We start from the raw sequence: 14766 nt of genomic DNA on the forward strand, positions 1-14766 counted from the left end.
AGAAAATAGATATTTACAAATTCATATAGAAAATCAATGAAAACTTTCTTTAATAGTTGCAACAGAGTTACAATCAAAATAACTAATCTCAAAAACTCTTTTATAAAGTTTTTGATTTAAGTTGAGTGTTATTTTAAACTTTACTGAAATGATTAAATGCATTACAAAATTGAAATAAAATTATTGAGAAATAATTTACAAACGTCTTAACACTTTCTAACAAAGGATAATCAAATTGTTGTGTTAAGCAGAGCGTTTTATACAATTAGTAACAGATTGTCCTTACTAAGTCTTCCAGTGGTACCAACTGTTTACCGCTGGCTCTCACATCTTTAGATGGGTTGCTCAAGTCTACGTCTGGTTTTTGTACCTGAGTGATTAAGACAATTTTACAACCTCTACAGAAATATGAATGTTTTTTAAAGAAATGAAAAATGCTAAAATATTCAGAGACACTATATATATATAAACTTGAAACTCAAAACACCGAGTAAACCTCGCTACAGATTCATAGCATGTAGTAGAATTTTTACCGTATTTGTAAGTTGAACTAGTTGCTGCAAATTTTATTTAGCTAAATGAAATTTAAAACTTAAAAAAAAAATACTTTTTAATAAAGTTTTACTTATTTTTAAGCAACTGAGAGTAAAAAAGACATTTTGACTTAAAAAATCGGCTTTAAGACTAAACTAAAAAAGCCTCTTGGGAATAAATAAAATTAGTTATTTTTCTAAAACTTTCATAAAGATCATTTAATAAAAAAAACAAACCTTAATTAGTTGGTCGTGTTGTTTGAGATCTGATATAAACTGTTTTGCTGCAGCCTTAGCCAACTCATTGCTGAAGTTGTACTTAGTATCGACTAATTGCAAGTTACAAGCTGGATTGGGTATAAAGTCCACAAAAGCATTGAAAAAACTCCTTAATTTCGTTTTATGATGTTATTGCAGATAACGAAATTATAAATATTTTTATTCCTTATGCTTTTTAATAGCTCTATGTATGATAGTTTTAGAGTTGAAATAAATTTTATAATACACAAACGATGAAGAGTTTTTTAGAAGTTTTATAAAGATGTTTTTACATGTACAAATTTTTATAAAACTTAAAATATAAAAAAATAACAGAATAAACTTTTACATACTAAAAAGCTATGGAATAAGTTTTTTTTTTAAGTTTTACAAACTTAAATGGTTTCTTAGTACTTATAAATTCTCAAAGCTTTAATTCGTTTTTGTAGATTACTATAAATGAAACCTAAGAAAACTTAGATATACCAACAAGTAAAACTAATTTACAAGGTATTTAAAAACTTTGCTATTTTCTTTTCAATTTTTATAATGTATACCTGTAAATAAAGTCAATATGTATATTGAATAAAAACGGTGCTTGACTTTCGTTGTTACTGAGTTGATCGGTACAATTCGAATTTACAGATTTTACATCAACTTAACTTACAACTAAGTAACCGAGTTTTTAAAATAAAAGAACGCACCATATATTTTTATTTAAGAAGATCTGTTACTATAATGTGTTGAGCAGGGTTGTCACACACTTAGAAAAATTGAACATTTTTGAAATTATCAGGCTGACTTATGCTAAGTTTGTTTTTATTTGAATAACTTAGACTAGTCTTACGATTTTGCAAAATCTCAGGTTTATTTTTGTTATACTATAAATGAGCTTTAGTACATAAAATTTTAAACTTAACTTATATTCTACTGATTCATTTTTGTTAGTTTCAAAGTGTTCATTTTAACTGCCAGCTAAAAGTTTTAGTCTAACGACTGGATGTTCTTAAATACAACAAAAGTGTTTTTCATAGCTCCTTGTTATTAGAAAGTGCCTGCATGTATTCCAGTTTTTCAGATTCCAAAAGCTAATAGGTTCTTACTAGATAAGTAGTAAGGTATAAATTTGTAAGGCCCTAAAATAACCTGCTAAGTAAATCAATGATAAAAATTTTATGCACAGTAGATAGTTTAACTTTTTTATTAATAAAAACTTTTAAAAAACTTTAGCTGTCTTTGTAGTTGAATAACGCGTACTAATACTAGCTAACAACTATGATGAAGAGAACAAGAATGATTAATTTTATATTTAAGCTTTATTTTACATTAAAATTATTTATGTTTGTAAAACTAAAATACATTATAAATCTAATTAGTGTGCACAATGCACACTTAGCTTAAAAATATGTGCTTAAAGATATTTCTAAGGTGTTCTAATAAACTCAAACTATGTGTTTTATCTTAAAGTATACCTACCCTACTTAACTAAACCTATAAACCTAAGTGCAAAAATGAAAGAGCAACAAAAAGAATTACAAGCGTATTCAAGTCCCACGAATTTAATACTTCTGTCGAATGTAATTTAATCCAAACGGATTTTTTAGACATTAGCATGAGCTTAAGTAGTAACACCTTTGCACCAAATAAAAAGGATAATTCAAACGTAAAGTACATAAATAACGGGTCTAATCATCCTAAAATAATAAAAAAAGGCCTAAGCTCAATGATTAATAACAGACTAATCAAACTCTCTAGTAACAAGAAGATATTTAAAAGTATCAAAATAGATTATAATGTCAAGCACTAATATAAAACGAACATGATAAGCTAAAAGACTATGATAAAAACAATCTGAATTCTAACTTGTAAAAAAAAAAAAAAAAATAAGAAAATCATATATTTCAATCCTCCGTTTTGCAATTCTGTAAAAACCAATACAGGTAAGAAAACTTTGGATTATGTTCGTCTACATTTTTCCAAAAATTAAATTTTTATAAGAATTTTGACAGGAAAACAATCAAAATCTCGTACAACTGTTTGCCTAATATGAGAAAAATCATCAACTCATACACCAAAAAAAATTTTAGAGGCTGAAAACAAAATGAACAGAACTTGCAACTGCTAAAACAAGATGAACTGCCCATTTAATGGAGAATGCCTCTTAAAAGGTGTATAAAAAAAGTTAGCGATAATGAGTTCATTGGTTCTACAGGAGCTTCTTTCAAAACAAGGTGGCAACAACGCAAGCACAGCAAGCATCCTCAAGAAAATAAAAACAACAGCCCTGGCTAAATTTACCACATCAAATAACATTAAATTCTCCGAAATCGAGTGATAAACACTATTTAGAATAAACTGCTTAGTACCATGAGAGACAGATAATTGCTCCAACTGCAATCTATAAAGAATGGCCATTGCCGAAGCGGACAGAGATAAAGCACTAAATATAAAAAAAAGAACTAGTTTCGACATACCCCCATTTTAGATCTAGCTATTTTTAATGTTTTATTATACCATCCTAAGTTTTATTTATTCAGTTGTTTATAAATGTCAGTTTATTTTTCAAAGTATTACATTATTTTATTTGTCGAGTGTTTTTGCTAAGTTTTCTTTTTACAATTAATTAATCAATTTCCCTTATATTTACTTAAGCACGTAATTACAATGACTAGTTAAATACTAACTAATTACTTTCTCATTACCTGATCTCACTATATATATTTGTGTGCTTTGTGTTATTTATTGTTACTTAAAAAGCTCTAAAGATCCTTTTAGGAAAAACAATGTTAGCTTATATGACAAACGTTGAATAAAAAATTACTTTATAAATTAAGCTCTTATATATTGAGCACTCAGTTCATACAGTTTAATAACTTATGTAAACCTATAAACTAAAAACTGCCTATTATTGTGAATGCTGTACAAGATCGACTTCTAGATCTCACCAAAATTGTAGAAATATCATTATATTTTGATATAAGAGTAAACAAGTTTAAAAAAAGATTAACTTAAGCAAAATCATTACGCATTTTGTTTTATATGTGCTTTTAGTATCAATAGTAGCTTTTAGTTGAATCTAGTAATACAAAGTATAAAACATAAGGTTTTTTTTTCAAATAAATTTTTAATGATATAACTTGCAATTTAATTGCTGCTACTCTGAATCAAATTGGTTTTGTGACTTATGTATCTAAAACTTTATGGTATATTTAACCTTAGGCTTCAGCTAGTAACTTATTCATCAGTTTTTTTTTATAACTAACAGCGTTTTATACTTTATACTATTCGAAAAGTATCATTTTTTTATGCCACAAATCACCTCGTCCTCATTATATCACCAGTGTCCAGCAGCCAATGTAGGTTTGACATGATGTTTTTCACATCAGTAACGCAAGGTATGTCTTTCAAAACCGAGTTCCAATGCTCCTTGTCGTTGAAATCGACAAAAGGAAATCTGAGCGAAATACTCCCGTGCTTCCATCCGAAATACCGTAAGAACGAGTTGTGATCAGAAAAATGAATAACTCCTTGCTGAAATAATTATCTAAAGTCACAACTATGAAAAAACGTTATGTTAGAAAAGTACTTTTTATGACCAAAAAACTTTTTGACAAGCTTTACTACAAATCGTTTTAAAGGGTTTCTTAGTTTTATTTGTATAATAAAAATAAACTTCTTAAGTTTTCGCTACTTTCAACGTATTTTTCTTGTTAAATTCAGATTGTTCTAATTTTTATGAAATTGTTTTGGCACATAAATATATTTTAGGTTTTTTATAGGCAAATAAACTGTTCGGGAACTATGTTTGGGATTAAATAACTTAAACTGTGTGTAAAACAAAAGGCCTAAGCTATATAAGGTTTATCTTAAAATGTTTTAGTTTTTATAAACAAAAGTTTCAGCTGTTTTTTGTATAAAATATATGTTAAACATTTATAAATAAAGAAAACTGTTTCTACTTCAACATATTAAGTTTACGAGTAAGATATGACAAACAGTTTTAAATATTAAAATTTTCACCTCAATTTATCAAAAGCCAACTTCATAACTTAGTGCTTTTCTTTTTACTATAAAAGGTCAAAAACTGTTTTTCAATAGTATAAAAACATGATTTTAATGTTAAATGTTATTGTTTTGATTAAATTATAACTTAAAAATGTGCTTGTGTATAATTTTTAAGGTTAAGAGATAGATATTACAAATAATAAACACAGAATATTTAATATAAACTACACAACTTCAAATTTTTTCAAATAGAAACTATTGTTACTATTTAAATGTAATAAATTAGGAACAAAACTTATAAAATACTGTTTATACCTTAGAGCTATTATACTTTTTGAAAAAATACTTGGTGAAAAAGTTGTCTGCTTTTAAAATCTAGGTCGTATGATCAAAATATTCTATTTAGTTTTTTAAGTGTTATGTCGGAAGTTTTTAAATAGTTTTTACATGTTTTACATAACAAACATGTTTTACATAACAAACAAACTTGATGTATAAATGTCGTTATACCATTTATCATGTCAACTCTATCGAATCTTGGAACATGTTCAGCTATTTTCTTCGAAAAACGTTCATACTCCTCTCTAAATAAGTGCATTTTTGTTTTTTATCAAACAAATTTATTACGAAAATTCTCTAGTAAGTACAAAACATTAGTTTATCTTACTCTAAGTGCTTTGAAAACCTACCTGTCAATTAGCGGGGCAATTGAAGAAACAAACTTTTTAACTACTTTGTAGTATCCATTTAAATAGTCCATGTAAGGTATCTAAAAAACAGTTAGCATACTTTTATGCTTATATAAAAAAAGTAATTAAAGTCTAAAAACACTCAGGTAACTAATGAAATAAAAACTAGAACTACTATATGTTATAGCTCTATGGTAATTCTTTTTATTTTTTAATTAGAATTTTTTTTAATCTTTATAATAAGTTGCCTTTCATATAATAATCTATATATACTTAACTATATTTATTTAAAATTTACTTTGTTTATACTAGGATCCGATGTAAACTGTGGTGGAAAAATCATATGGTTTCGCTGATCTTCTGTAGAATCTGAATCTTTATTGCCATCTTCATTAGTTTTTTGCTAAAAAGAGTTTTTAAACATTAATTAACTTTTTTGTATGATAAACTTTTTCTTGTACACTTTTTTTTTCTGACTTATTTTTACTTTTAGTATAAAAATGTTCGATTACTTCAACTGCTGAGTAATCTTGGTCTCCGAGATGGTGGTAATGCTTTTCACACTTCCTCGCAACACCGACCACAAATTGCTCCCTGTTGATTGGGAATGGTTGCCACGTGACCACGGTTTTGTCCAATAAGGTGTTATTGTTGTCCGTTGCCTGACCGACTTGCAGAGCCTTAATATATTTGCTTAAGCTCGACAATAATTAATTTAATGTTTAAGAAACATGCACAAATAATAAAAGTAGAAATTAAAAAAAAAGTTTCCATTTTACCTGAAATACTGGAAGCAAGAGCTAACCTGAAAATTTATGGCCGTCGTGAACCTTAAATGCGGTGCAAGCAAGTTGTACAGGACTCCTTCTCGGTTCAACACCTGATTGGCGATCACACTCACAGTGCTTGGAAAGACAAAATGAATGTGGTTGTGTGCAAGACCAGGAGCGTAGTGTGTCATGCATACCTTAGTTGTATTTTTTTTTACTGATAAGTTGTTATTGAATATCATTGCAGTCTAATTGAAAAACTTAAAACAAACTAAAGTGTAAAAAATTTTGCTTTTTTAAATATTGAGTATTGAATCTAAATAGTTCATTAATAAAAGTACTAATACCAACTTTTTTTGATGAGTTATAAAAAGCGAAAAGGTTTTACCTGGAGGTGAAGTTTAGCTTGATCAAAATTTGCTCTTTCCTCAAAAGTGTTGCAGTCGGAGCTATACTCTTTGCCGTCAAACATAACAATAACTATTTTCTTTAAATCTTCAGAAATGTAAGCTTCTCGAGCATCCCAGTAAAACCCCTGTAAAAAAGAAGGTAACTAAAATAAACTCTTGATAGAAAAAAAAAAATAAATACACAGCCAACCCTATTTTGTTACAAAATAGCTATTTGTTTGTGTAATGGTTTTTTATTTCCGAATGAAGTAAGAACTAGTGAATTGAAAAATTTTTAGATAAAATTTAATTTTTTGTTGCTTTCTTTGAGCTAAATTATTTGAAAATAGACTCTTAAAAACTAAAACTGTGTATACTATCTATCCTTTTATGAAATAGATATATCTACTTTTATTGCTATAAAATAAAAGTAAAAAACATATTTCAAGTTAATTTATTGCACATACTTGGTATAGAACTAGTTCATCGAAACCAATCATTTTAAAGTGAAACATTTTTCTCTCCTCATTCCAAGTTGTTGAATGACCAAAAACGGTATTCAAGATTGAATAAATAAGTTGTTCATCACTTACTAAAGGGGCAGTTTGCAACCTAAAGGTGTTCAGCTTTACAATTTTTTAAGTATGTTAAAAAAAAGTTATTAAAAAAGCTATCATGCTGCAAAGTTTACTCATGCTAATTTACTAATTGGTAGTGTATAGTATAAGTTTAATAACTGAAAACAAGTTTACTAATTAAGCATGTAAGTTGTTTATTATAACAAAGTTTTCGGAAGTTTTGAAAAAATAAACTTGAACACAGGTAACTATTTTTTTAATTTGTATAGTTTTATGAAAGTCATATGTTGTTTTAGTAATAATTTTATGTAAATTTTATTATATCAAGTACCCAGAAAGCTTCTTAGCAACTTCAAGCTGCGACCATAGAGTGAGTCGTGAAACATACACTGGAGCTCTGTGTGTCACAAAGTCAAGATGCTCTTCAGTAGATACTTGTGCTACGTCACTTATCTAGGCATTATTTAAACTTTTATATTTAAAAATTAAAATCGAATAAACAATAAATTTATGATTTTCATGAGTTTCTTTTACATTTACATTTCACATTTTATACCTTTTGAATTCTTTTAGTATTAACAATTTTGTATCAATATAAAAGAGTCTAAATTTTATTTATACGAAGAGTTAAAAAATATAAATGTTTATAAATACGAATGATTTTGAGAAAAAAGTAACTAAAGTTTAGTGTATAAATTTAAGTATGATAAGAAATATTTAGCTTAAAATGTATTATATAAATTTTCTTGTAATGAAATACTTAAAAAAAAATAAAATTAAACACAAAAAATTAGCTGAAAGCGATTTTTGATAGAAACTATAAATAAATGATTCCATATTTTAACTAAAAATTTCTATTTCGTCTTAAAGCTTTACTTTTAAAATAAAAGAATATTTAAAATTCACAACATTATATTAATTAAGACATATAAATTACCGGGTACTTTCTGCAAACTTTGTTCAACTTTGCTGGGGTGTTTTCTTGAAACAAGTACTTGCTTAATTTCGTTTTCATAATCTTACACTTAACACCAATGTTCATCACAGCGTACAAAGGCACGTACACTGGAGTGAGAGCTACTAGCCAAACGTACTTCATCAAATAGCGCACATGGTCACGATTGATCCCCTAATAAATTGTTTTGAAATTGTCTATTTGCGCATTTACTTGTAATCGATAAATAGAAAAACGAAAAAAAGTAGGTGTTTTTATCGTAATAACTTGTTTCTTGATAGAATGTAGAATTAAAAAACTTAGGTAACAAAAAAAATTCAAAGCTCCAATTTTTTTCTAGTTGAGATAACAGTCAAAGTATTGAAAATAACTTAAAATTATGGCTTCGCATTTTTCTTAAGTGACTTTCAAGAATAATTAAAAAATATGCTTTTAATTCTGTCGGTTTTAAAATACTATTTACTTTAACAAAAAGTTGTTTTTTTTTAGAAACTATAATAAAAAACAATTTAGATTTTTTTTTAATATACAAGTATGTAAAGAAAACTACAAGATCTAAAAGTTTTATTTCTAATATAAAAAACCTGTAGCAAACTGTTTTTTAGAACCATGAATTTCTTATAATTTTAAAATAATCTTTAAATCAAATAGCTGTTAAAACAAAATATATTACACGATAACAAAAAATACCATTTACATATTAAGTTTATTAACCAAATTTTTTATGTAACTCGCGATAAAAATGCTATAAAATTCAAATACATAAAAAAAATTATAATTTTATTTCAAGAGCAAAAATATTAGATAATTATTTAAACCTAAGTATAAACATAATTAAAGTTATATACTAAAGAAGACATTATAAAACTTAAGATATTCTGTTTTAAGTTAGTAACACACCTTTTTTATTAGTTGTTAATAAAAATGTTTTTTACAAGTTTACTAGAAGTAATAAAATTAATAATTGAACAATATTTGTTTACCTCTATAAAGATTTACTAATCACCATAGTTTCTATTAGAACTATATGCAACAAAAACTGAAAGTGTAGAGATTTTACTAACCAATAAGTCAGTGAGGAAAAACCTGGTCAAAACTCCGTTGTTTGCATAAATTCTACTTTGAAGGTTAGAAAAATGCATTTTGTATATTAAAAATAGTCTTCAGACAAACGTTTTTCTCAGTAATATAATTTCTGTTTATAGAGTTGTGAATATACTTATTTATTTTCTTTTTATGTTTTTTATATCGAGAATAATTTTTATAACTGAGTTTTTGTATGTTATTTCATATAAAAAACAACTTAATCGGTTTAAAAACAGCTAAACAATCTGAAAAAATAGTTTTTTTTAATCATGTGTACAAAAATATTTTTTTGACCTTTATATACAAACGAATTTAAACTTTTGTTTTTCAAAAAAACAATAAGTTGAAATTGATGTTGTTTTTTGGAAGACAATTCTAATCTGCTTTTTTTATTTGTTGTAAACTTTAACTTTGCAACAGCTGAGTATTAGAATATTGCGTGTAAAATATTAAAATATATACATTAAGTTATGCAAATGAAAGTTATTCATTAACAAAGTTGTGTTGCATTTCAATATATAAAAAGCTTTGCTATAATTTTGATTAAAAAATGCTTACAAAAATTTGTTTAGATCTTAAATTGCTTTAAGATCATATGTAATTTTGTAAATGATATTGATTGCTATTTTTACTAATCACGGCATAAATTTGTTTGTTTTTAATTATAAATACAAAATTTACTTATATTAAAGCTACTTGTTAAGTATAATATTAACTATTTATAGGTACTTAAAGCTAATTGTTATTTAAAGTATTATTTTGATCAAAAAAAAAATTAAAAATACATGTCATACATATTGTTTATAAACTTTTTCATAAATATTTGATTATAACTTTGGATATACTCATATAGAATAAATATATCTCAAATCGTTTTTAGAATAACGTATTAAAAGTATTCACCATAACACAAGTTTACTGTCATTTTTTTCTTAAACATTACTTTGTAAATTTGCCTATTAACAAGTTTTATTGTTTAATGAAAATAAAACGAAAAAAATCGTGCTAAAAAGTTATTTTCAATTTTAACTGCTACCTTAAATAGTCACGACAAATAAAAATAAAATATTTACATTAGTCGTATTTTGTGAACTTTGGCTGAACTGTTATAGTTATTCCAAAATACATGTATTTATACACTTCAAAAAAAAATCTGTAACTAGTATTAAAATGAGAAAAAACACATTTTGCGTACTTTTAAACGTAAAACTAACGTTTATAAAATTATACGCAAGTTTTGACCTACCTATTTCCTTTGTAGCTCATAATTAGTTCTTTAAAAAAATCCTACACAAAAACTTTTTATCAGTAGTATCTTATTTGAAAATAACAGTAAACAAAGTATTATATTTCTAAAAAAATACTTTTTTTTGTTTAGTACATTAATAAAAGAAAATTGAAATTTGACCTTTTTTTATTTGTGTTTTTTCTTCTCTTAATAAGCTCATATCTAAAAACAAGTTAATTGAGAAGCAAAAACATTAAAAGTTTTATTTTATAACCGGTCAGAGGTGTTAAAATAATGTTGAAAGCATACCATTATGTTTTTTATGGAAGCTTTTTCTAAAAAAAGACGCTGAAAACTACTAAAAAAAGGTTTAAGTTGAACTTTTTCTTGACAAAAACAAACAACAAGGTTTTAATAAGTTTTGTCATTCGTATTTCTTATTAAATGATAAAGTGTAAACTAAAATGAAAAGTTTTTAGCGATTAAATTGTATTACTTTAAACAGTATAATGCAAACAATAGCTTTTTAAACTGGTAGCTAAGTTTTTCTTTATGCATGTAAAATTGAACAAGTTTGATGCAGCTATGAACTATTGGTATTTAACTTGACCTAAATAATAATTCACATCTTAATTTTCATGTAAATTATACGCTAATTACGAAATTAAAAAAAATGTTTTACATTCTAACAATTTATTGATGATTTAAAACAGTATTAGCGTTTTTTTACAACTAGTTCTAAACAAGTGTTTATATTATTTAACGCTTAAATGCTTTTTTTATACTTAATATAAACAGTTTAACACCTAATAAGCTTTAAAGTCATTTTTAATCTTTGTATTTTTTTTCTTCCAGGGAATAGATATTTTATTATGTTTTTTTATTGAAAATTTTGTTACACTAAAAAAATAAGTAGAAATCTCCGTTTTCAAGACAAATATTTAAGTAATTATATGATGTTATTATAAACTCAACTAAATATATACTGTTTTAAATAAATCGTAACACACTTTTTCTATGATGTGATCAAAATTTCAAACTTAGTTTTTTAAGAAACTAAGTTAAGCTTTTTCTCTTAATGTTTTTATTACTTATTTAAATTATTTAAACTAAGATATTTAGCTAATTATCTTCTATTATTTTTATAATTTTAGTCATATAAAGTTAAATAGAAAATTATGAATTTTAAAAAATTCAAAAGTACTTTTATTAGAATCAACTAAAACTACAGTTGTTTAAAAAACTCTTTATATGTATAAATAACTTCATGACACCTTCTATGATTGATAAGCTTTGTTTTAAAAGACACATTTTTCAAAACGCAGTACGTTTAAAATGCAAAATAAGCTATACTGCAGCCATAAATATTAGGGTACTTAGTAGTACTGTAAAGTATTAAAACAGTAAGTTTTTGTTATTATGTTTCATTAATTTATACATAAAGTAGGTTTTGTTTCAGTTAACTACATCAAAAAGTTTTGCTACATTTTTAAGAAAAATTTATACATAAAAATTGTTCACAATTTTTTATTAAAACCTTTAATGACTGCAATATAATTTTGAAACTATTTGAAATATTATTTATTACATTTAATAAACATAGTATAAGTTAATTTAGTTATGATTTTCTTTATATACTAAAAATATTTATCAAAACTTTAACTTTTAAATAAAGTAAACGCGAAATATTTAAGTTATACTTTACGTTTATAAACTTAAGAACAAAATTATAAAATTTTAGACTAATTTACGTAAATGCAATATGTCTTAAAAGTTTTTAAATATAATATTTTAATTTTGATTACAATTTTTTAAAAAGTATTTGTTATTATTTTTTGATACATTTTACAAATAACATATTCTAATAATTTATCTTACAGTGTTTTTAAAACATAATTTTTTCATTCTATTCATCATTACAGATCTTTTACTTTCATTTTATAAAATATTTTCCTAAAAAAATTTGTTTTTAAATTTACCTGATAGTAAGTTTTATCGCTAAATGAAAAAAAAAAACAAATAATGTTATATTAAAAAAAATAGTAAAGTTCTACCTTAAAATACCTTTATTAAACTCAAACCCACGCTATTTATAGTAAAAAATCTTCATCAATTATTTTTTGTGAACTTTTTCTGACTAAACTGTTATAGTAGTTTTAAAACACTGGTATTTATACTTTTAAACGAACTTCTCTAACTTGTGTTAAAGTGATAAGTCATATATTTTGCGTACTTTCAACGTAAAACTTACATTTAAATAAATCAGTATGCAAATGTTGACCTACTTATTTCCTTTTATGCTAATAATTAGTTTTTAAGTTTATCTCACTCAAACAACCTTTTGTGAATATTTTTTTATAATATAAAACATTAAACAAAGTACTGTCTTCCTTATTTGTTTCAATTACTATACTTAACAAAGTACAAACTTATATAACTTAAAATTATTTTCTAAATATTTTATTGCTTTTTATTTAAATAAGCTAATATTTACTGATATATTGTTTAGGATAGATTTTTATGAAACTCAAACAGAAAAAATAAATACTTTATTACCTGTCGGAGGTTAAATGTGTAAAAATTTTTAAAGCATAGCAATTTTTTATAAAGCAAGTTTTATTTGAAAAATAAAAACGCTGACAACTAATTAAAAAATTATCATGTTAAAACTATTATGATGAACAGGTTTTTAATAAATTTAGAATACACATCTTTTTTATTCCATGGTCAAATTAGAAATTTTTTGAAAACTTTTTATTTAAGTAATTTTTTTTTTTCGAAATTGTAATATAAAGTAAATATAAAGTTACATAAACTGTTAGCTAAATTACTCATAAGGGATATAAAATTTAAGAAGACTGTAAAAGCTATATACAGGTGTTGAACTTGATTTAAATCATAATCAACACCTAAAATTACATAAAAACTTTACGCTATTTTAGAAGTCAAAAACTCAACACTATCAAATAAAAAAATTTAAATGCTTTATATTGGTATAAACATTTGGTTACAATTAATTCTAAAATTTTGTTTAACATGTATAAATGAAAAATGCTTTATTAACTTGTATACTTGAGATATACAATCTAAAACCTATAGAAGTATTAGAATATTTTCGAAGTTTCATTTTAGTTTGTTTTATAACGAAAAAAAATGCAAAAAATATGATGAATAATTTGAGCTATACACACTAAAGAGCATAAATCAAATGTTTATAATCTTTATGTAAGTTTGTTGTATTTTTGTTTTTTTTACTATTTCGCTTTAAAACATGTAAAAAACTAAATTCAAGAATAGGTTTTGTATAAAACTATGCTTATAAAAAAGTTGTAAACCAAGCTTGTCATAAAAGCAATAACATTTTAACTTTATTAACTCATTTAGATATTTTTGCAGCATTAAGTATAGTCTTATAAACTATTTTAAATAAGTTAATAAAAAAACTAAAAATTAAAATAAGTACTTAACTGAGAAAAATCTGACGTAGAAAAACTATTGAAAAAGTCTAAATAGTTTTTTGAAAGCAAAAATAACCTTTTTTTTTGTCTTTGATCAAAGTTTTAATTTAGATTTTTTAAATGATTAGTTTTAGTATTTTAACTTACATTTTAGTCCAAATTCTAACGATTTTAAACAAGATACAATGATAAATATAAATTATGCTTTATCATTTTTTATTTATGATGTAAGTCAAATAAAATTTTCATGATATTAAACTTGTTTAGATCACTAAAAATTTTTATAAATTAGATTTAACTAGAAATAAACTAGTTGAAAAACAGCTTTTAAAACTAACGATAAATTAACTTTTAGTGCCAAAATTATAATGTTATATTGATATTTGACTGACAAATATATGCTACCTAGCACATTCTATAGAAAAAAATTTGTTGTTGACAGTTAAGCTTGTTAGATGACACATAATTTTTTTCTAAACAACTGCAAATTATCAGATATACGTCATGTATTGTTCTAATTTTTAATAATAGGTTAACGTGAATGACCTAAAATAATGATTATGAATCATATCTTTTTAATTCTTTAATAGATTCACAATTGTGCACGTAGTGTTTTGTACAAAATTACGTATATGAAAAAGTTCTAACATTTAGTTCTAATATATCACCAGGTTTTGAAAGCTGACATTAACTAGGTCACTAAAACACATTGAAGTAACTTCATAAGCTATGTTTAAACAAAACTATGAGCATAATGAAAAGTTTAATTTACAATTTAACAGCAAAGCGGCTTAGTTTTTAAATAAATGTAGCTTTT

The 14766-nt window shown here is 24.6% G+C and overlaps 1 protein-coding gene across 1 annotated transcript; it reads right to left on the reverse strand.

Annotated features, from left to right (window-relative positions):
* Nucleotides 1-265: 265 nt before the first annotated feature.
* Nucleotides 266-9369, reverse strand: LOC145842965 (uncharacterized). Its single transcript, XM_082950438.1, has 13 exons — nt 9242-9369; nt 8160-8351; nt 7554-7675; nt 7112-7256; nt 6644-6790; nt 6291-6452; nt 5998-6165; nt 5784-5888; nt 5486-5565; nt 5284-5380; nt 4111-4322; nt 771-921; nt 266-370 (listed from the first exon to the last, which is right to left on the reverse strand). The coding sequence occupies exons 1-13, from the start codon at nt 9317-9319 to the stop codon at nt 266-268; spliced, it is 1764 nt and encodes a 587-aa protein (XP_082806564.1). The 5' UTR covers nt 9320-9369.
* Between the last annotated feature and the right edge of the window lie 5397 nt (nt 9370-14766).

This window comes from Thalia democratica, chromosome 8 (genome assembly GCF_965202585.1).
Source record: "Thalia democratica chromosome 8, ktThaDemo2.hap1.1, whole genome shotgun sequence".
In the NCBI taxonomy this organism is placed as follows: Eukaryota; Metazoa; Chordata; class Thaliacea; order Salpida; family Salpidae; genus Thalia; species Thalia democratica.